Source organism: Eutrigla gurnardus (assembly GCF_963514095.1).
Source record: "Eutrigla gurnardus genome assembly, chromosome: 20".
NCBI classification, from domain to species: domain Eukaryota; kingdom Metazoa; phylum Chordata; class Actinopteri; order Perciformes; family Triglidae; genus Eutrigla; species Eutrigla gurnardus.
In genome coordinates this window covers 15,393,670-15,415,759 of record NC_139931.1, presented here as the reverse complement: position 1 = coordinate 15,415,759, position 22,090 = coordinate 15,393,670, and the positions used below count along the sequence as shown (strand labels likewise).

Genomic DNA, 22,090 nt, shown 5'->3' with positions numbered 1-22,090 from the left:
TGCTGCCCATTATCTTCAAATTAGGTGAAATTCAATCTACAGCTGAAAGAACCAGAGGATGTGTGAGTTTTAAGGTTAATCATTTCCCTGTGTAGAAAGTGAAAACACAGACAATCTTTGAATGATCCAGGTCTAAGTCACTCACATATATGAGTCCTGAGTAGTAGCGGTCCTTCAGGTTGTGCAGCACAGACGCCTCGTTCAGGCAGGTGAGCTCGGCCATGTCTTCCACCTTGCTAAACTTGGGCGGGTTCATCTTCTGGATGTCGTCCTTGTTGATCACCGTCTTCTTGCCATTCTCGGCCAGCTCCACCAGCACCTCCTCGCCACGCTCCTCCCGGATACCGGCTGCCTCAAAGCCATGGCGCTCCGAGGGTATCCACACCAGCTTCTTGGCCGTCCAGTCAGCCTGTGTGGCTGGGTTGTAAACCACAGCCCGGTCCACAAACAGGTACCGCTCTGGGTCCTCTTGCCCACTCCGATGAGACATCTTACCTGGGGTTTTACCAGAGCAACGTGGTCACCTAGAACAGACAGGAGTGCAGGGATTGGTACTTCATTATATGCAAGATATGAAATATGTAATACACACCTTGTACAGTCTTTAAAACATATTTAACAACTGTATGATCAATCACATTACAAACTGTCGGATCATTCTGTGTCATAGAAGGCATGAATGAATAAATACTTTGTTATAATACATCTACATCTTATATCTGGTATAACAAAGTGGCTTATGCACAGGACACAGTGGGGGAAGGGATACCGCAGGACTGGTGCTGGAAGGTGACACGAAAAAAGTAGGACTACATTTTAAAAGCAGGTTTTGAGGTCTGATAGTCTGCGTGACTTCTCCCTGAATGGGTCTGCAAAAGAGCAATGCGCATAGTGCGTAGGCTCCACTGCTCTCACGGCAGACCAGACGGGACGCAGCGTAGTCGTGAATGGCATATCGCTAGTCCCCCTTCTTCGCCTAGAATATCCTGCGCTATAGAAACGAGTCCACCTGAACACACATGCCCGTCGTCATGACAACATCGACTTGTCCGTATAGATGGAGCTAAGTCAACACATAAGATGACTCTGCATTGGCGAGTCCCCAAAGAAGGCACAGACTGACCGGAGACCCGCAGGGAGGGGGGGGGAGTTGCCGATGCGGTCCTGTTTACAAATATTGTGCAGATATCTGCGGTAATAAACCTGCGCAACTGACACTGCGTTAGCTAATGTAACGTTAGCTGAACAGGTCGTATGGTTAACGTAATGAGCCGTGGTGTGGTTACCTAAAAGTCCAGCTCACACCTGGAGAACGACCGTTAGGTTAAAAACAGTGTCAACTTCAGAGAAAGACGTACCAACGTTAAAAGTGTACTCATAAAAGCTAGCTTAACACCGCTAAATGAGATAATTATGTTATCTCATTGTCTTAACTTGCCGGTAAGTGAAAAAGGGGGGGCAAGGTGGGCTGGAGGCTACCTCGCATTAAAAAAAGTGTCCTCAACTCACCAGCTAACGTCACATGAATCCCAACGAACGTCAGAGACGAACTAAGTTTCACGTTCATGGTCTAACGGTCCCCCGGGCGCACTTACCTGGCGTAGTCAGCGAAGCAGCGGGCAACCTGATCACCAAGCAGTCCTATCTCTCCCCCTGACAATGCGAGCCTGTGTGCAACTTAGCTGCTGCGGGCAACTGATTGAAATGCGGGCAGGTATCGGGGCTCCGGTCCGCACCACAGGCACACGGCGCTGCCTCTCCACTGAGTGAGGTCCCTCCTCACCCGAGCACACTTGACCGTCGCTGCTCCCGCCCACGCCGCCGGACTGCGCTCGCGGAGAGTGACCGTGCGGATCAATACGCCACACCGTGACACCCTCTGGTGGGAACGCGGCTTGCGCGCGAGGACGCCTGTCGGGATCGAACAAACACACTGACGCGAGTTTTACGAGGACATTGCGCTTCACTTAAACGCTTTTCAAACATCTATGTGGCAAATATCTATGCATTGCGCACACCCACTGGATGCAGCCTAAAAGACAATTGGGTTCTCGCTTTGCGGTGTTTCTCTCCCCCTCTTTCCATTGGCTGGAAGAAACCAACCCTCCAGTTTGCAAACCAATGACATACACGCACAAGTGATCGATATTGCAACTGTTGCTCGCCTGCATTGACGAAGTTCCAAAAATAAGCTGCATTACCACTGCTGAATATTCTCACAGGTCATCATCATCTCCTTTTAAAATGAACACACATGCAGCTTCATCCCGTTCAAAGAGCATATGAAGCCATCCCCCATTCTCCCCCTTGTGTCTAAAAGCCACAAGAGCAGCAAAAAACAATCAACAAAACTCTCAAAAGTGTTGTTTTTTTCTGTGGCATTTTATTACAAATGGAAACATGTCATAAAGGGGCAAGAAACGCTGTAATTAAATATCTTCCATTATGCTGAATGCTGGGAAATATGCTGCCATGAACAAGTTTTACATGAGAAATAAGAAAGGCATTGTATTATGTACAGTCTGTTAATGTGGGAGTCTTCAGCGTCCCCCTCTCCAGGCTGCTCCACCGCGCTTCATCATCCCTCCTCTTCCTCCTCCTCCTCCTCCTCCACCTCCACCACCACCACCCTTCACTTTCTTCCTCACACCGCTTGCTTGTTCTGTGTCATCCTCGTCTCCATCTCCTCTTTTGGGCCTTTTCCTTTTCTCACCTTCCTCCTTCATTTCCTAAGGAGACAAGGTTTTTTTCCTTCTAAGTTGATTGTTTTCAAACATACATTCCAGATATGATGTCTATAACTGAGCGACCAACTATGTATGAAGACGATATGAAAATGTCATGTCAAGATGATCCTGACCAAAATATTTGTGATTCATGACATTATCCCGAAAATCATCATAATATGCTAAAGACACTTAAAAATTGCACTAAAACTAGTGTGTCACTTATGTTAAGAAGCATATCGTCAGTCTTTTTGTGTGCGAAAAATCAATTATTTTAAATAGGATTATCATAATTTAAGGCCTCCCTATACATACATTAAAAAAAAAAAAGTTGTATCCTGTATTCATTTTAATCTAATAGACTCCTTGAGAGGAAACAAGGACAGTAAATCATGCATAACAACATGGTTTTACCAACATGTGTGAGGTGATATTTGAAAAACATTCAGCAAAGTGACGACTTACCAGCCGGGCAAATCTCTGGGCCTCGCTCACCCTCTCTACCAACATCATCACTTCATCTTCCTGGGTGGGGAAGGCAGGAAGTTTCTTCCCAATGAGGGTTTCGATTCGCTGGAAAAGCTCCACATCATATCTAAGATAACACAATATGTCAGTTTGTGAGGTCTATTTATTTTTTTAAACTAATTAAAAAGGAAGTGGGGCAACTGGTGAGAAGCAGGCAGTTCTTACTGAGTGACAAACGTGATGGATTTCCCAGAACGCCCTGCTCTGGCTGTTCGTCCCACTCTATGGATGTAGTCCTACAAGGGAAGACGGATACAAAGTTCCATTCAAATCAAAATCATCAAAGAAACCGTGTATGCTGAATGTCAGCGCCAACGTACCTTGGAGTGGGTGGGGATGTCGTAGTTTATGACGCAGTCAACATGAGGTATGTCCAGCCCTCTGGACGCCACGTCCGTCGCCAGCAGCACCGATCGAGTCTTGGACTTAAACTTGTTTAGCGCTCCGAGACGTTTGTTCTGACCAACACATGGAAGAAGATCCAGAGAGTGAATAAGGCAGGAAATGGACAGTAAAAGAGACATGGCAAAGAAGCATTTGGCAATGATGGAAATGCATCCTCCTTAATACAGTACGATAGTATATTGATAACTTAGTGAAGTAACAACTAGAATTACTGTCTCCGCCAACTTGCAATTTTGCAATTTACATCCGTGTTTGTCCAAAATGTCATCACTTCATCTTTTTATCTCATTAAGACTCTGTGTGAAATTGTCATAATCGGCATATAACTTCATGAGAAAAGGACAAAAGTGTAATTGGTGACATCACAGTGACCTTGACCACCATATTATAAATCAGTTCAACTTTGAGTGCAGATGGACAGCTGAAAAAATAATGCGGAGGCAAACAAACAATGCCAGCATGCACGCAGTTGTATTGCTGTATGGCACAAAACCTGAAGAGGACGCTGTTCTTCCTACAGAGTCAAAGCTATGGAATATTCACAGACAGAAAAAAAAGATGAGTAAAGGGGCTGGCGTGGATCCTCGTCAGTCTAGATCTCCAATTAGAGAGATGATGTCAATGCTGTCTAACAACAGCTTTAAACGTAGCTCATCTCGCCGTCATCTGTCGATTTTTATTCACAAAGGCTATTTTATTACAAAAATATAGAAATAAATTGCACTATAAATTTTGGGACCAATACGATCAGTTCACTATGTTTCAAGGCCGCACCAAAGAATGCTGTTCCTAACAGTGTAGTGACTAAAGTAGGGCTGCAAATTATTATTATTTTCATCATCAATTACCATTAAATCAACAAGTTACTTACTTGATTAATCTTCTAGAGAATGTCAGCAAATCAGTAAAAAATCTGATTACATGAACGTGTAATTTTTGCCTTATAACAAAAAAAACTTGCATAATAAATCAGCTACACTAAAACATTTTGTCAATTGACTAATAGATTAATCAACTAATGATTTCAGCTCTAAAATAAATGGAAAGCCTCTTTTTAGGGCGTTGTTTAACTGTATACTGCAGGCAATTAAGGAGACAGCTCTACAGCCTGCACTAGTGTTGGTTACTGCTTAATGACATCCTTATCAGACAGAATCATTGTTATGTCTACCTGACTCATCTGTCCATGAAGAGGGATAGCAGTGATGCCAAGATTCCTTAACAACAGCGCCACCCGCTGGGCATTGTTACACGTGCTGCAGAAAATCATAAATGAGTTGCCGGCCAGCTCATTCAGGATGGACACCAGGTAGCAGTCCTGCCACAGAACACACAAGCACAAAATAAGTGTTAAAACGCTATTATCATGATAAAGTGACTGTGGTATTCAGAGGATGGACAGCTTGTAGCATATGGTTTCAGATATTTAATCATGGAAGGAGAATGTGCCCTACCTTGTACTTTGATGGTATGAAGATGTAATATTGCTGTAGTTTTTCTACTGTGGAGTATTTGGTGGATACCGCACACTTCACAGGATCTTTCAGGGCTGCTCTCTGGAGTTTCTGCACCTGTAACCACATGAACGAATGTCAGGAGAAATGCGTGCCGGCTCTACAAGCGGTGAAATGCTCCGTTGTCAGTGTATTCATTTCCTAGTAACCCTGCAGCACTGGAAACCAGTAACTCAGAACAAAGCAGGATTATAACACTACACATGCTGCGTCAACCAGGCCTGAATAAAGGGTGTTTTCCCCAGTATTGATGAGTGTTTGTCTACCTTTTTGGTCATGGTGGCAGAGAACAAGAAGGTCCGCCTATCTCTAGGAATCACCTTCAAGATTTTATCCACCTGGCAAAAGAAAGAAAATAAAAATACATATGTCTCAAAGTTTCTCATTTTATTATTTTTGTGCAATATTCAAATTAAATCAGTCAATAAAATCTACTCAATTGATTGTACAAATTAAAGCAAAATGTAAGGGAAACCTGTTTCACTGACATAAATACGTGAGAGTTTCTCACTCACCTCAGTCTCAAAATCCATGTTGAGGATTCTGTCTGCTTCATCCATGACCAAGAACTTCAGAGCTCGTAGGGAGAAGCCCTTTGTGTTCTCCATGTGGTCTATCAACCGACCAGGTGTGGCTGGAACATAGTGCATTCAATTCATCACATTAATGCTGGAAATATTGTTCGATGTCGAAACAACTTCTAATGAAAAATAAACAGCACTCGCAGAAACACACACACACAGAAGACCAAGAATTGACTGTTCGTGTGACATAGTTTTAGATACCAGCAAAAACCAATGTGGATATAATTTGACTTTTGCTCTTACCAATAACAATGTGTGGCTTTTTAGCCAACACCAATGACTGGGACATCATATCAATTCCTCCAACTATGACGGCTGCAATAGAAAAACACAGACAGGTTTTAGGACCAGAAGCAGAGAAAATAATCTGCATCACTACACGTCACCCATTAACCTTTTAATGGACACTCACCACATTTAACACCAATGCTGGAGCCGAGGGCCTCGAACTGCTCAGAGATCTGAAACGCCAGCTCCCTGGTGGGGGTGAGGACGAGGGTGTGGAGCCTCTGGGGTGAGGCCAGCAGTGACTGCAGGATGGGCAGAGCGAAGGCACCCGTCTTTCCTGAACCCGTCTCTGCCAGGCCAATAACATCTTTCCCTGAAGGTTAAGAAGGTACAGACAGACGTTAGAGAAGTCATGTGCATGGAGCAGTGCAGTGATAACTACTGGTCTTTAAGTTTCTGTCTACTTTCCATTTCTACTCCATTACTTTTCAGATAGATACACTTCTTTTACTCACACATGTTGAATGCATGACTGAGTTATTAGTTGCTTTGTACTGGTTGTTCACGCAGTCATATATTGTTTTATGTGGGTGAGCACATCTGAAAACACCAGCAGTAACTTTCCTTGGTGGAGTCAGTAGATATGAGGAAGGTACTGTGAGCACTCACCCTGCAGGGCTACCGGTACAGCTTCTATCTGGATCTTCGTCGGAGTCTTCCATCCCAGCTGATCACACGCCTCACAGAGGACTTCGGTTACACCCTGTGGACGGCAAACACACCGGGTAGACCTTTGTAAGTTACCAACAGCGTTTTGCTTCCAAATTACAACGTCGTCAGAAAACGTTAAGGCACATTTCGTGTGATAAACGTGCAGCTACGACGAGCTCAGTTTAGCTAGCTCGAATTGCTAAGCTGTTGCTTATGCTGCTATAATGGCGTCTCTTCTTCGCTCTCTGGGAGATTACCCACCAAATCCTTGAAGGTCTTCACCGCCTCGACGTTTTCACCGCTATCACCGTGACTGTTACCATCACTTCTACTCGAATCTTGGCTTGTTTCGTCTGTGTTTGGCTTCACGCTTTCCGCAACGTCGTCCGCCATGTTTTTCACCCCAACGTGCAGTCGTCGCTTCGGAATGCGCATGCGCGGAAACGACGCACTGGAAGATGGGAATTGCTGTTTTTAAACACACGCAGTCACCCACACACACTAAAGGCACAAAAGAAAAACCGAAGGAACATTAAATTGCTGGAATTTAGGATATTTCCCCGATATAAAGCATCCTCATACACATATGCAACGTTATACAATTCTTTCATCCTATATTACATCACACAGAGGCATGAGGTAAAAAGTTTATTAAGCTGCAGATCAAACGGTTTCAGACATGTGTTTAGTCAGTGGTTGACAAACATTCCACAACTTTATTTTGAAGTCCAACATAATGAGGAGATAAAATAACAATCATACAAAATGTTTTTCCGGTCATGGTAAATCACAAATAGTTGGCTGGGAAAAAATGCCAATTGTAGGGGAAAAAGGAACATACTCTAGGACGAAAAGCACATCGGTTTCTGACAACAAAAAAATCCTAGCAGAATAGTGTTTTTTTTTTTTTTTTTTTTAACGAGTCGCCTTCTAACAGCAACTATCTAAATGTTTCCAATTTCATATATAATTCTCCTTGATACAACATGTTCCAAATGTTCCAAATGCCATGAAGATGAGCCTGGTGAGACCAATGCTGAGTGAAAAAGCCTTTTCTTGGTTAACTGTAAAGAAACTAATCTAGCCGACTGCCTTGAAGACAACTAACTCAATAATTCTGCACAGAAAACAAATGCACTCATCTGAACCCCACTGAACATCTGCCATGAATACCCTCCCGGATCTCAGAGGAGTCCCTCCATCTCCCTCATAAAGGCTTCATACATCTGGTCTTTAGTCTTCACGTTGGACTGAGACACAGCGCCCATTTGGGATGGGGTGATCAAACCCATCGAAGCAGCTGTTGCCTGCTGTTTATGCCCCTGTCCACCTCCCATGCCGTCATCATGGCGCCTCCTTCCTCCACCCCCTAATTTCTCTAGTGGCCCAGCTGCTGCCCCGGGCATTGCTCCACTCTTGTCCCTACGCACCCTCAGTGCTGTTGGCACAAAGCGGGTGACCTCTGCCTTTGGATTGATAATCTGAGGTTTGGCAGAGATGGTGGGCCCACCGGAGCCAGCACCCGCTGCCAGGCTGCCTCCAGCTGCTGAGACAGACGTGATATTGGCTCGTTTTTCGATGGTGGCTGCGTGGTGGTGGCTGGAGGGGTTGCTGCCAGGATTGCCCGTCGAGGCGGCGGCTGTCCCTGGAGGTGGAGGCATCTGCATGACACCCGGTCGCATGGGCATAGGCATGGCAGGGGGCGGCATATTGCTTTGGGAACCATCCTGGTTGGATCCTGAGCCTTTTTGTCGCTGGACAATGCTGGGAGGAGCACTGAGCACGTTGGAGTTGAGTGGTGGAGGAAAGAGGGAGAGTGGTGGGGCAAGTGGACGTGGGGGCCCTCCGGCTCTTGGAGGAGGAGGTGGGATACCTGTAAAAAGACACAAGATGTATTTTGATAAGCAATGTATCAATCATTCCTCTTCACTACTCCATAGATTAGAGGCATAAAGTATGTTTCAATAAACAAAATAAATAAATAATGATATGTCAATAACATATGCCTACCTGGTGGTGCAGGGAGTGGTAGTCTGGGAGGGGGACCTCGTGGTGGGGGGCCTGGAGGCAGGCCAGGAGGGGGGCCTGGTGGGGGGCCTGGGGGCCGACCTGGCGGAGGTCCAGGAGGTAGAAGACGGGGCATTGGACCCCTCATGCCTCCAAGTATACCAGGAGGCCTCAGGAATGGAGGAGCACCTAAAGTTCACAGAATGTATCCTCTAAATCAATGTTCCCAAACTTTTCTTCTGCCCCACTTTTAAAAAAAATGACATCTCATCCCAACACAATTTGTTTTGCTCTATGCATGCATAATTAAAAATATATACACATGTCAAATACATCATGCTCTAGTCCTGCTCTATGAGAAAAGTGTCCTGAGCGAACTTCTGTTGTATGAAACTATAAATAAAATTGAGTTAACAGGCCATCTCATCAGTCAAACAAACCGAATGTAAGCTTGCCTTTAATATTAGATGTAACTGTTGAAATATTATATAATAATAATAACACATTTTCGGCAACTAACCTGGTGGTGGGCCTGGAGGCGGACCAGAGGGTGGACCAGGAGGCCTCATGGGAGGAGCTGGGGGTGGACCCAGTGGAGGAGGCCCAGTCATTGGTGGACCTGGCAGGTGTGGAGGCCCTTGCTGTCCCACTGGCCCAGCAGGAGGGGGTAGCCGCTGATTAGCCATAAGGTGCGGCGGGTTTTCCCCTGGTGGTCCCCTGTCCTCAATGTCTGAGCTGTCCGATTCATCTGTGTATTCCTCCTCTACCTCTTCTTCTTCCTCATCATCAGGAACTGACTGACCTGGAGATAAAAAAAAAATATGTACAATGTCATCAGAAAAAGACATTAAGTTTCCTAGCACAGCAAGCGAGAAAAGACACGTCTGCTACAGTACCTGCCATCCTCAACATCATGGCCTGCAGAGGGGTAATGGCCTTGGTCTTCTTCACCAACCTCTTCTTCTTCTTCTTTCCATCACGGGGTGCCTCTGGGGGCATGTCCGCAAAACGTACACTGCGACCTAAAGTAGTTAGACATTAAACATGGTTTAATTTGAATTAACATAATTTGTTAATATCTTTATACATATTCAAATATATAATGTCAAATGTACAATAACATGTTTCTAAACTGTTTAAGGACTGCAGACTTCCAACAGCTCAGCCAGAAAATATATCCTATATCACCTTTGGTGATTTTACAAAAAAAAGAAAAAAAAAAGAAAAATTCTTTGTAATAACCTATATTACAACTAATTGTTAGGGACAAGGACCTAAATTCTCAAGATAATAGTGCAATTTTGCTTCATTGTACCTAAAGCTATAGTATAATAAATGCGATACAGTGTAAGAAACAAGTACATAAATACATACAATACAATAAGTAAACTGTTTTAAGTTGAAAAAATGTGTTCAAGCACCTTTGAAACACTCACCAGCATGTCTTTCATTTCGGTCTCTATCCTCCTCCCTTTCCCTCTCATCGCCCGGCCGGTCCACACTCATCCTCTGGTCACCGTCTCCTCCTTCATCTCTCTCTTCTTCGCTATCCTCCTCAGAGTCACTGTCGTCGTCGTCCACATCATCCCGATCCCTGTCACTCTCACTGCCGCTGTCTTGATCTCTTCCCAACTCCATCGGGGAGTCCTTTTCTAAACCAGGAATGGAAATCTCTGTTCAGGAAAAAAAAAATAGTGATGGAAATCAGAACAGTGTGGAGCAACACAATCCTGAAAGCAATATCTCATTGTTATGAAAGGGAATATTTGCATTCCGATAAACATGTTACCTGCGTCTGTGTTGTAACTTCGTCGAGCAGGTATGCCGTACAGTGCCAGGACCTGTGGAGGTGGGGGCCCAGGTGGGGGTCCAGGGGGCTTCTTCCCTGGAGGTAAACGTGGAACACCTGGCACCGTTGTCAAAACTGGTCCAGAAGATGTGGACAGAGGTCCTTTGCTGATGCATTAAACAAATAAAAACCCTCAATGACACAGTCATGCTCGGCAGCGACATAAACTGAGTTCAACCACAAAATCTTGAATACTGAATACACAGGTCAACAACTACCCAAAAGAGGTGTTCTTTTTCAGTATGGAGGGAGGCTGTGCTCCTGGTAGTGGGATGTCCTGGATGTGGATATTGGAGGGTGCATGAGGCATATCTGGTAAAGGGATACTGTCAACCTCCACAGACTCTGCATTCTGAAAAGGAGGACATAAAACGCACGATAGTAAACAAAGAGTCACCACAAAGCCGAAGCAATGTAAATGAACTAGATTAGGTTGAACACACAGAAATTTCAACAAATTAATCAAAACGCTGGTGCTTCCCAATGGGTCCAGATTGCACTGAATCTACATTCTCGACTATGGAACGTTATGTCTGCAACCACAATCACTTGCACATTGCTGCATCTCAGTCCAACCAGGGGTAAACACGCTTTTATCAAAGTGTGCATTCTACATCCTTTCAATCACACATAAATGAATCCTTGACTTGTAATACAGCAAAAAAAAAACATTCTTATGATCACAAACACACCTTGACTGAGTCAAAATAGAGAGCCAGCTGCCCTCGCTTGGTCTCATAGTCCAACTCCAGCTTGCGTAGCTCCTTGTAGGTGTCGGGATTCTCTCTTTCGTACAGACGGACAATGCGCTCAAATGTCTCGCGTAGCTTCTTCCTCTTGTCCCTCAGTACTTTCTCATTCAGCAACGGCTGCTGAACTGGGTTGAACTCTGTTGAAGGTGTTACAGAAAAGCTTCATCTTTTAGCAAGAGTAGAAACATATTTGTGAAATTTGAAAAATAATTTTTTTTTTTTGTGACAGCTAAATTAGTTGGAACAGTCCAAAAAGGTTTAAAACTTAAAAAATGTGATCCTATATTGACAGTAAAAATATGTGCACCATTAGAAACACACAAAAGCCAGTTCTACAGCAGCATAGAAATTCAGAACCCTTACCCATCTCATCCAGCTTCTCCATGTCTCTGATGATCTGTCTGGGGTCCTTCATCTTTAGCACCGCAGCCCTCACCATCATTCTCTGCTTCTTGTTCTATTAGGAATATTAACAAATGAGGCGATATTTTATCAACGTAATAACACCAATGTGAAAAAGATCATATTAAAGTAAATGTTTCAACACCACTGGTACCTTTTTTAACTCCCTTTTCCTGGCCTCCTTTCCTATAAGGCAGGTAGAAAAAGAAGAAATATACACTAGTTATCTTTCTGACACCAGACACTATTCTTCAGGTATCACCCAGAAAGTCAGTCCCAGAGGAATTGGCTCTTGGTTGTGGCCGGTACTTACTGGCCTGGTCGGTGGGGTTCATGAACTTCCCACTCTTGGTGGAGGAGGTTGAACGTCGACCCATTGTGCCGGTGTGTGCCCTTCACCCTGCGAAGCATTAAAACCCCAGCAATCATGAGAAATCAAAACATAAATAAAGCATCTGTCTCTGCTCAAACGCATCATCCACTTATACTTTCCACTTCACAATGTGATCAAGGATGTCCCTGGTTTCAGAGCATCTTTGAGAGGACGGTTACCTCCATTCAATGAACTGCTTTATACTGAACCACACATTCAATTGACATTCTGATAGCGTAGTTAGTACACTCGTAGTACAATAATGCCTTTTAAGACAAATAAAGGTTTGTTGAGTAACGTTAATAATATAGTACTCGTTATAAAACGTTGATAACGGCTAGCTAATAAGTTAACAAAGTTAACGTACGGCTACCACACATGCTAAGACAATCTAATACATCTCCCTCCGTCTCTCTATTAGACACAACGCATCCAAACACGGCAGTGACTAGCAAACATTACAGAGCAAGTCAAATTACATATGATGGATATCTAAATCGGCGGGCCATGCAGTATTTAGCTGGTAAATGCTAACGCTAACTGTTGACGTTAGCTTGCACTTGTAGCTAGGGCCGCGTTAGCAACAGCAGCAGCAAAGAAAGCTTTGACTTTACCTTTTATTCAAGGAAAACCCGCAGAGCGTAACGCCCTGGACGCGCACCTATGCGTACACACAAATACAAATACAACGTAATGTTTAACGCTACGCTCTGAAAGACAAATCAACAGACTTCAACACTTGAATGAATGCATGCAGCGACTTCTTTAGCCGGTCGCCATGTTTACTGCCGCGAGCAAGAGCGGAAGAGGCTGGCCTGACGTCATCAAAAAGCTCGCGTTGGTAGCGACTTTTTCTTTGGATAAATATATATTTCACTTGGTCATAAAGAAAAATTATGATATCCACACAGTGTATTTATACACGAAACAACAATAACAGACATAACAAAAAATAAATAAAAGCAATATAGACTGTACCGATAATTTAATAAATAATTTGTAGTTTTTAATTAGTTGCAATCGTAGAAACAGAGTCAAATAGATATTGTTGTTGTATTGTGGATATTATGATATCGTATTGCAATTGAGTCAAGGGGCTTGTCCATCACAAGAAGACTTTTAAAATAAGAAAGCATCGTACACCTCTAGGAAGATGTGATTTTTTAATCGCTAAGACCGTTTATTACATGTTATGCTTTACTGTAGAACACTTAATATTAAAGAAATTAAGTTGAAGTATGATTTACGTGATCTTTTACAAGGACGTTCTGATGTTATTTATTCTTGTCTCAATAATTTAGGAGAACAAACTTGGAAGAGAAGACCTAATTTTCTGTGCTTGTACTATTAGGGAACCGATCCCCACTCTTCACCAGTTGGTGGCGGTGATGGGATATAACGTTGTTTGCCAACCGCCATACAACACAAAGAAGAAGAATGACTTATTTTTGCAACCAGTGGAGTCGCCCCTCTCCGGCCAGCAGAACGTCTGCAGGTTCAAAGCACTTCCGCCTTGGCTTCACTTTTCAGAGCTGACCGGAGCCTTCGTCCACGTCGTTCATACACTCCACTGGTGTTATCCGGGTTTCCTTGTTAGGACTCTGACCCGTCCGGGCTGTGTTTTCAGTTCATGAAAGTTAATTGTAACATATTGGGGTTTTGGTCATCTAAACATGTCTTGTGCGGCGTCTGGTTGTACTAAAAGACATTCTAAGGGGTCGTCCGTTAATTTTTTCCGGTAAGTAACGTTACGTTGTGTTTAAAGTTTTTTGCGATCCACAATGAGCTTCCCAATTAATACATTCAACGTAAATGACGGGTGCACCTCACTAACCTAGCTAGCTAGCTCGCTAGCTCTAGCGTTTGCCTTTTTATGTTTGTGAACGGTTTAACGTTTTTTCTTCTGATGGAGTTTGCTGCAGACGAGAGGCGACAAAAGGCGTATTGCTGCCCTCCACAGGTCAATTGTAGGAACTTTACTGATTGCGTCGGAAGAAGTTAATTACAGCTTTGTTGTTTCACAATCGTCCCCGACGACAATCGCTTTCATTGGATGCCCACTACTGTATTTTACACCCAGGTGCTTACCAACTATTACCACATTGTACCCCATTCTTGTAATTCAGTGAAACACAACCTTCCCTCCTCCCATTCCCTTTACTGTATCATTGCTATTCCTTGTGTTATTAAAGCTACTCAGTACATCCACACCTTACTGTTGACTGCTCTCTATGCTTCTGGTTTTAACTGCCTCCACCCACCCAAGTGCCCCACAAGATTGCCACAAGTTCTACGGTGCAGACTGACACATAGTTTCATATCCCTTTTCCATGCTGTATCTGTAACTGCAAAATGTTTCCAAGTAAATCTGCATGCACTCTTCTCATTTTCCTTTTAAGATAAGATCATTAGCTTAGTCAATATCCAGTTCTTGCAAAAATCACAGCAAATCTTACATTCCCAAATCAAATTTACTAGACCCCCCCCCCCTTACTTAAAACAGGTAATATACACGTCATCCTGCAATGTAGAGTATGAAATGAAGGCAATACAGTAATTTCTTTTTTTTAATCCCCCAAACAGATTTCCTTTGGGCGATAATGACAGGCTGAAGCAGTGGTTGAGGAACGTGAGGAGAAAGAACTGGACCCCATCGAACAGCTCGCGTCTGTGCAGTACACACTTTGAGGAGGATCAGTTCTTCATAGACAAGGAGGTAGACACTAATTACACAGTCCACTTTCTGAATGTACCGATACTTAATGGTGAAAGTCATTAGGATAACCACCCGTAAAAATCTGCACTGGTTTTAACAGATTTATTGGCAGAAATGGAACATAATATTATACATTATGTTATCAGAATATAATATATATATTTTTTGTAAGCTTATGAGCCTTTCATGACTTCATAGGAAGCGGGTTCTGTGCACGGGGTCCGCCATGTTGCTCCGCCACATTTCTACAGTAGCTCAGAACGGACAAACACTGATTCCAGATACACATTTAGAAAGGGAGGGACATTCAGAGGTTTGTAATCTGCAACCTCACGGCTGGATGCCATTAAATCCTACATGCTGCTCCTTTAAATCACACCGTAATTACACCGTACATTTCAAGGGAGAAACATACTCTGATATGTATCGCAATCTACCTGCTGCTGTTTTGTGTGTCTTGTCAGGGTAAGAGGAGGCTGAAGGACACCGCTGTGCCCACCATTTTCGTCTTTCAAACCCACTGGTTGATAGAGGACATGCCCACCCCAGACACACAGGCCACCTCGCTGAGTGTGACCACCTTTGACAACAGAGCTTTTCATAACATTGCCTTCGCGAATCAAGGGCCGGTTGAGGAGGAGACCAATGTCGACGACAGTGTCCTTGGTGATGACATTATTAAGGTTATCGTCGGCGCTGGTATCGACGACATCATCGATGATGATGACGACACAACCGAGTGTACCACAAGCAGAGGCACACAAACGACTAAGCACGATCACAACTACCTCTGCAGAAAGCAAGAGCAGATCTCCGTGGGGAATGATCACAACTACGTCGTTGCTGGTTCTCCCCGAACACTCAAGCGCAAAGCAGACGCCGTTCAGGACCAACTCGTTATAGCTCATAAAAAGCTGAAGTTAAAGTGTCAGGAGACGAGGAGGATGAAATCAAGACTCTTGTCCCTGAAAAATCTGACAAAGGTTTTAAAGAAAAAGCTGAAGTCGGTTGAAAAGGCTATTTCAGTCGTCCATAAGTAATGGAGGCAATGTGAAAAAGTCCAGCAGCTGTTGAACATGAGTACTTGTGTCTGAGACACTTATATGCAGCGGGCTCCAAGTTTGGGGGAAGAAGCTGTTCTGAAGTCTGATCAGGTTAACACTCTCTTGTCTGACTTGCCGATAATGTCTATAATTGACAGCTAGGCTCAACACTAACTTTTTGCACCACGGTCCCGGAAAATCATTTCACCCATCCTTAAGTCAGTGTAAATACATTTTTTAAGTAAGTAAAAATTGACTTTGGGCAAGAGGCTTTCTGACCGGCAACTGAAAAGAAAAAAACACTGAACCCTGGCTTCCTGCGGTGGTTTATTAAAGGCCAGTTGTTGAAAAATAAATGCTGAATTTGCAGGAATGACTTCCAACCGTCTGCACAGAGCTTTCACGGATGTGTGTTTGTTTCTTTTATAAAGGATGTGCAATGTAATAGTGCTTACTGGCATTTTAATGTGTCTTTTTGTGTGTGATAATGATTTTTATTTTCTATTGGAATAACTCCAGGAAAACACAGTGTGAGTACAGTTCTTTGCAACAGTGGTGGGATGTTGGAAATGGTCAAACATCCAACAGTAAGTTCTCAGTCTGACATGTCTATGTGTGAGCTGGATCTTACCCACCTGCAGACCTCTAGAAGACTTTCTGTGATTGGTGAAGACTTGATGAGCGTCTGAGCTGCAGGAGGAGGATCCTCACCCTCCTCCTCCTCCTCCTCGTCAACACATGAGCTGTAACTGTTTACAACAACACCTGTGGAAAAGTGAGCGTTAAATGAGTAGACAGCTGGAGGTCTAGAATGAATGTCTGTGTTTATCTTGAGGACAAAACCTTGAGATGTCTTTTGAAAGTTGTGATAAACACCCTGGAGATGAACAACCGTGTTCAGCTCCTCCATCCTTTACTAGACTCTAATTTATATTGTGGACCGGTTTAAAGACTAAAAACTGTGACTGTTTTTTCTGGCTTTAAAAAGTCGGTACTAAGGGAAAGGAAACACGTAGCTCTTTCACTGCTGCACACCATGATGGACTTGTTCAAACTGATGAAAATGATCTGTTCCCTGCTGGTTGTTTGTTAAAATAAGTGAAACTGTCCAACAAACTGAACACTTTGGGAGAAACATAATGTGGAAGTGAGTCAATGTGGAGGTTTTCATGTGGGGAAGCTGAGAAGAGTGGAGAGATCCTCACTAAACACTGTCAACAACAACAACAGGTTGGAGAGTTTTTCATGGAGTTCAAATAAACATTCAAATGCACATTATTGCAGCATGTCTACTGGACTTATTAACGCAGTGATGGTGAATGAAAGGCTCTTTAGGATCAATAACCAGAGCAAATGGTGTTTTCAGATGGTAAAAAAGTCACAGTTTAAGGTAATTTACAAGCAAATATGAACGTGTGATTAATTAAAACATCTGAAGTAGCCGACGTGATAAAGCTGAAGGTTTAACCAGGAGAACAGAATACCACAGCATGGTTTCATAAGTACTGGAATATAAATAACCAACCCAGACGTCCACATTAACATGCAGTAAAATGTGTGTACAGTGCTGCAGCTCTTTGGAGGATTGAGGGTAAAAGAATGGGGGTCCTGCCACCTAGTGTCACATTTGAGTTTTGCAGCGAGGGAGAAGACGGAGCCAACATATGAGAATCCTCTCAAAAAGTCTAGCTAGAGTCCTGGTTTAGGACAGAAACCTTTACGTTAGCGTGGAGGCGTGCTTGGCCCGTTGCTAGGGGTGACACTCTTTTAAAGAAGTGTGGTTGGTTGGTAAAAAAAAAGAAAAGTGATAAAGTGATTGATTTCAAAGTGTATTCCTCAGATGTGATACAGAACAGGACAGTGAACATTTCTGAGCGACATGTTGACAAAGAGGGCTGCACGGTGGTGTAGTGGGTAGCACTCTCGCCTCACAGCAAGAGGGTCCTGGGTTCGATTCCCGGGTCGGCCCGGGTTCCTTCTGTGTGGAGTTTGCATGTTCTCCCCGTGTAAGCGTGGGTTCTCTCCGGGTTCTCCGGCTTCCTCCCACAGTCCAAAGACATGCAGGATGGGGATAGGTTCATTGGTGACTTTAAATTGCCCGTAGGTGTGAATGTGAGCGTGAATGGTTGTTTGTCTCTACATGTCTCCCTGTGATAGACTGGCGTCCTGTCCAGGGTGTACCCTGCCTTCGCCCAATGACAGCTGGGATCGGCTCCAGCCCTAAGTGACCCTAAATACAGGATAAGCGGTAGACGATGGATGGATGGATGTTGACAAAGACTGAATGAGATAAGCGCTGCGTTTCCTGTAATAATCACAGACGCGCTTCACGAAGAGGTTTCCTGGTGAAGAGAAGTCAAACAGGTTTGACACCGCATTCCAAGCCCAGGATTACGGTGTACCGAGTTGTTCACACAACCTATAATTAAATCTCAGGAAAGTACAATCTATTCTAGAATCTTAATTTTCTGTCCATCATTACGTCACTGGGGCTCTAATTGTTGAGTGCTCTATGGGCTGGACCTGTTTATAAATAAACACAATCTGAATCAACAACCATGTATAATCATAGTGACATTTCATAAACCCTCCACTTGTGATTAAGCAGTGATGTAGAATTTCAGTCTCATGTACACCGAAGACATTCAGAAGTAATTGATTACAACTGAACCAATGATTTGTGAAATAATTGACTTAACTAATCATTATGGAATGTTATTCATCTTTCATTTATTTACATTATTTTAGCTCATTGGATCTAATTTTTATTTATTTTTTATTTATTTGTAAACATCCATCCATCCATCCTGCATGTCTTTGGACTGTGGGAGGAAGCCGGAGAACCCGGAGAGAACCCACGCTTACACGGGGAGAACATGCAAACTCCACACAGAAGGAACCCGGGCCAACACGGGAATCGAACCCGGGACCCTCTTGCTGTGAGGCGAGAGTGCTACCCACTACACCACCGTGCAGCCCATTGTAAACATTTATTTTCATTATTTTTGTCGTTACCTCCTTGTTTACGGTTCCCTGTGTATTTACACGTTTTTAGTGGGATTTGGTTGTGCTGTTGCATATTTGAAAACTTTAAAATATTATAATGAACAAAAAAATTAATGAAAGCAGACTTTTGAAAAAGTCTCTTTTGAAATGGTTATAAAATTGAAATGAAGCCCTATAAAACTTTTATTCTGAAAAAAAAGAATGATTAAATAACATTTCATATTAATGAGTAACGCTTTAATTAATTCTTAAAATACTGTTCCATTTATATATTCTTCTAATTTAGTCATGTGACACCAATACGTTTCATAATTATTTGTTTATTTGATAACAGTAAGTTATGCAGATTTGAAATCGGTGCATCCATCACATCTCTCAGTCAAATAATCACAGACACAAATCTTTTATCTGTCTCGTATGTGCTCTACTGGATTTAGATCATTTGGAAGCAAAATGAAAAGTAGATATGAAGCACAAATGCTTTTCCATATGTAAACAGCAACCAACAGTAAATTAATAAAACACTGAGAAGATCACAGAGCTTCGTGACTCAGGTGTTCTCCCTGAATCGACTGTGTACAAAAGTGAAGTAGATCGATACAACAACACATCATTCTCGCTTTGTCATCTCCATCCATTCGAAAGTTCAATACTCTTTCATTCACAGTTGGATTTGATGCTGGATGATGGTGAACATGTCTGAGAGACCGTCTTTATTGGGGTCTCGGGTGAACACCCATCTGTTCCTAGGTGCCCATGTCGTAGTTCAGCCAGCTGCTGTAACCCTGGTTCTGCATCACCTCTCCCTCCTCTTCCTCACTGGACGCTGCCTCATTGTCCTCCTCTGAAGTCTTTCCACCGCTGTCTCCACTCAGGCGAGAGCCGTTGGCTTCCTTGTTCTTCGTGTAGCAGCGGCTGCAGACCCGAAACATCTTGGTGGGGTGAATGTGTTGTATCACCGCTCGCTGCATGGAGCACGAGTTGCAAACTAAAAAGCCGCATTTCCGGCAGTGGTGTCGGCGCTTGGTCGTAGAGAACTTGTGGAAGCAGCGCATGCATTTGAAGGCGGCCCAGTCTGGGATCCAGGCGGAGGCGAAGGTGGAGCCAGGCTGGCCGCCGCCGCCCTGCAGCAGGTTGGACTTGCAGTCTTCGATGTGCTCCATCCAGGCCCGCTTATCCTCCGACGTCGGGGCCGACACAAAAAACGACTTGCGTGGCGTACGCAGCAGCCATGGGTTCTTCAGTCCCTCGCCGTCCTCCATGTCCTCCAGCTGGATGTCCTCTGCAATGATAACAACATTAATTACATATGGATACTATGGTCAACAAGCTCGTACAGAAAGAGTTGTGCTTTTTTAAATGCTGTTCAAGCAACAAATCGCTTACTTCAAGAACAGAATTTCATTTTGACATTAAAAGTTATAATATATATATATAATACGTAGTTTACATTTAGCTCCATTGCATTTCCATGGTAGAAATATTAAAAAGTTGTGAAAAGCAGTAAGAACAACTTGTCACTATAGCTTGCATGAGCTACAGACACAGGTGCTCCTTTGATGATCTTTGTTTGAGGAGTTGCTCACCTAAAGGGATGACCTTCATATTTTTGTGCCAGCGGCCGTTCAGGATGACGCTGCCGTACACTAACACGTCGTTGAAAAGGAAGAAAACCTTGGTCTGGTTCTTCCGGCGACCCTGCTTGATCAGACGGCCCTGCCCCATCAGGACCCGGCCCGGCTTGGATAGGCTCGCGCCAGCGGGACCAAAGGAACTCTCCACGGCATGGATGCGCTCACGGTTTTCTGCCTTAAACAGGTCCATCGTGGTGATCAGATCTCTGTCGCAGCACTGGGATCACACGTGAACATGTGTGTGGTGCAGGCTGGGCGGGGGTTTATAAAGACTCCTTTGGCCATGACGCATTGACGCAGTGGTACTTCCCAGGAAGAGTCAAGACAAACACGTTATACCAGAAACAAAAGAGAGGGAGGGCTGTGGGGCAGCATGCTGCAGTGCAGGTAGAAGTCTATTTATTTAAGATATGCTTACATAGATTAACAAGTTAGCCTATATTTCAGGGGGAAATAAGGTGTTTTTTTTTAACAACAATGTATAAAAAACTGCCAGATGAAAAGCCAGAGGATCACAATCAAAAGTTCTGATCTTAAAATAAAAATAAATAAGGAATAAAATAACTAAAATCTCTTATGTGACCATATGGGCAGTTCTATTGTATTGGGTGTCAGTATAAAATACAACATGGAGGACTGTGGTGGTGCTGTAGACTGCTGTAGAGCAGCTCAGCCAGCAGCTGGAGAGAAACAAACCTGACCGCAACATGACACCAGCGAGGCAGAGCAACAGCGATACCATCACACAGTGTGTGTGTGTGTGTGTGTGTGTGTGTGTGTGTGTGTGTGTGTGTTTAACAGGGCATGGACGGGGATCTCCCAAGAGGTTTGGGAAGTTTTTCCCATTCCGATAAGGAAATGTATTCAAAGCTTGCCAGTTTGTTATGCAGTATGATCGTTTGATCATACTGCAAGGAATGTTTATTCCTTAAACTATAGACACATGAAGCATATTTCTTTAAAATCTTCCACTGAAACTCCACTGTAAAAAACAAAACAAACAGAGCAGGTTTGGGAAATGCCCTTCTTTGTTTCCTGGCTGAGAGATAGATGAGAAGGTTGATGTTTGGTAAATGTGAAGCTACAGCAGCAGTTGGGTGTCTGAGCTTAAAGACTGGAAATGGGGACGAGCCCTGAAGGTCACACAACGTCCCCGACTCGGCCTGTAAGTCCCACTGTAACCCTTCATATCTACGTTGTTTCACCTTTGACTCAAAATGACCATAAAAACAACACATTAGCCGATGATGACTGGGTCATTCCGTGTCATTTCATCAAATTTCTGAAAATCTTCCCACCTGACCATCTCAGAATGTCCTGAAAAAAATTGAGTACAAAGACACACTTGTTAATAGGACAAATCCAAAATATTAGGTCTCTACTTTCAACAGTTTTCTCATGAAACGTCATTGAATAAAGGGTAGTTTAGACGGTTTTTGGCATCATACTCTGAAAAGCCATTTTTAAACAGCAATATCTGGAAAACTATCTCACCTGTGGCCTTCAAAATTTCTACAGTGTATATCCGTTACTAATAGCCTCCAGACATGGAATATCAGGGGTGTAGCTCAATGATAACCTAGTATGGTAGGTACTTAAAATGTGGCTTGTT

General features: G+C 43.5%; 5 protein-coding genes across 6 annotated transcripts in view; 1 reads left to right on the top strand and 4 right to left on the bottom strand.

The window, feature by feature from the left end:
- Nucleotides 1–1,967, bottom strand: part of LOC311031580 (myosin-10) — a 48,352-nt gene extending 46,385 nt beyond the window's left edge. The window contains exons 1-2 of one of the 2 annotated variants that reach the window (XM_084037934.1): nt 1,596–1,967; nt 146–524 (exon numbers count right to left, since the gene is read on the bottom strand). In XM_084037934.1, coding sequence (XP_083894060.1) covers nt 146–490 — 345 coding nt within the window. In that variant the 5' untranslated portion in view covers nt 491–524; nt 1,596–1,967. The remainder of the gene's footprint in view (nt 1–145; nt 525–1,595) is intronic. The other variant, XM_084037935.1, reaches the window with a different exon arrangement.
- A 394-nt stretch (nt 1,968–2,361) lies between these two features.
- On the bottom strand, nt 2,362–7,104 carry ddx47 (DEAD (Asp-Glu-Ala-Asp) box polypeptide 47). The gene is made up of 12 exons (XM_084037018.1): nt 6,958–7,104; nt 6,655–6,748; nt 6,170–6,358; nt 6,001–6,072; nt 5,689–5,807; nt 5,440–5,511; nt 5,114–5,230; nt 4,831–4,977; nt 3,575–3,712; nt 3,420–3,490; nt 3,192–3,321; nt 2,362–2,729 (listed from the first exon to the last, which is right to left on the bottom strand). Exons 1-12 carry the CDS (start codon nt 7,087–7,089, stop codon nt 2,541–2,543), a joined length of 1,470 nt encoding a protein of 489 aa, XP_083893144.1. The 5' UTR covers nt 7,090–7,104; the 3' UTR covers nt 2,362–2,540.
- A 227-nt stretch (nt 7,105–7,331) lies between these two features.
- Nucleotides 7,332–12,869, bottom strand: wbp11 (WW domain binding protein 11). Its single transcript, XM_084036863.1, has 12 exons — nt 12,694–12,869; nt 12,020–12,106; nt 11,861–11,892; nt 11,668–11,761; nt 11,245–11,441; nt 10,771–10,904; nt 10,493–10,659; nt 10,140–10,376; nt 9,600–9,725; nt 9,224–9,505; nt 8,707–8,892; nt 7,332–8,569 (listed from the first exon to the last, which is right to left on the bottom strand). The coding sequence occupies exons 2-12, from the start codon at nt 12,081–12,083 to the stop codon at nt 7,881–7,883; spliced, it is 2,208 nt and encodes a 735-aa protein (XP_083892989.1). The 5' UTR covers nt 12,084–12,106; nt 12,694–12,869; the 3' UTR covers nt 7,332–7,880.
- Nucleotides 12,870–13,551: 682 nt separating this feature from the next.
- LOC311031118 (uncharacterized protein) lies at nt 13,552–16,205 on the top strand. The gene is made up of 3 exons (XM_084037237.1): nt 13,552–13,817; nt 14,663–14,795; nt 15,260–16,205. Exons 1-3 carry the CDS (start codon nt 13,753–13,755, stop codon nt 15,833–15,835), a joined length of 774 nt encoding a protein of 257 aa, XP_083893363.1. The 5' UTR covers nt 13,552–13,752; the 3' UTR covers nt 15,836–16,205.
- A 2,931-nt stretch (nt 16,206–19,136) lies between these two features.
- Nucleotides 19,137–20,725, bottom strand: LOC311030664 (pleckstrin homology domain-containing family F member 1-like). The gene is made up of 2 exons (XM_084036573.1): nt 20,431–20,725; nt 19,137–20,126 (listed from the first exon to the last, which is right to left on the bottom strand). The coding sequence occupies exons 1-2, from the start codon at nt 20,666–20,668 to the stop codon at nt 19,591–19,593; spliced, it is 774 nt and encodes a 257-aa protein (XP_083892699.1). The 5' UTR covers nt 20,669–20,725; the 3' UTR covers nt 19,137–19,590.
- Nucleotides 20,726–22,090: the final 1,365 nt, after the last annotated feature.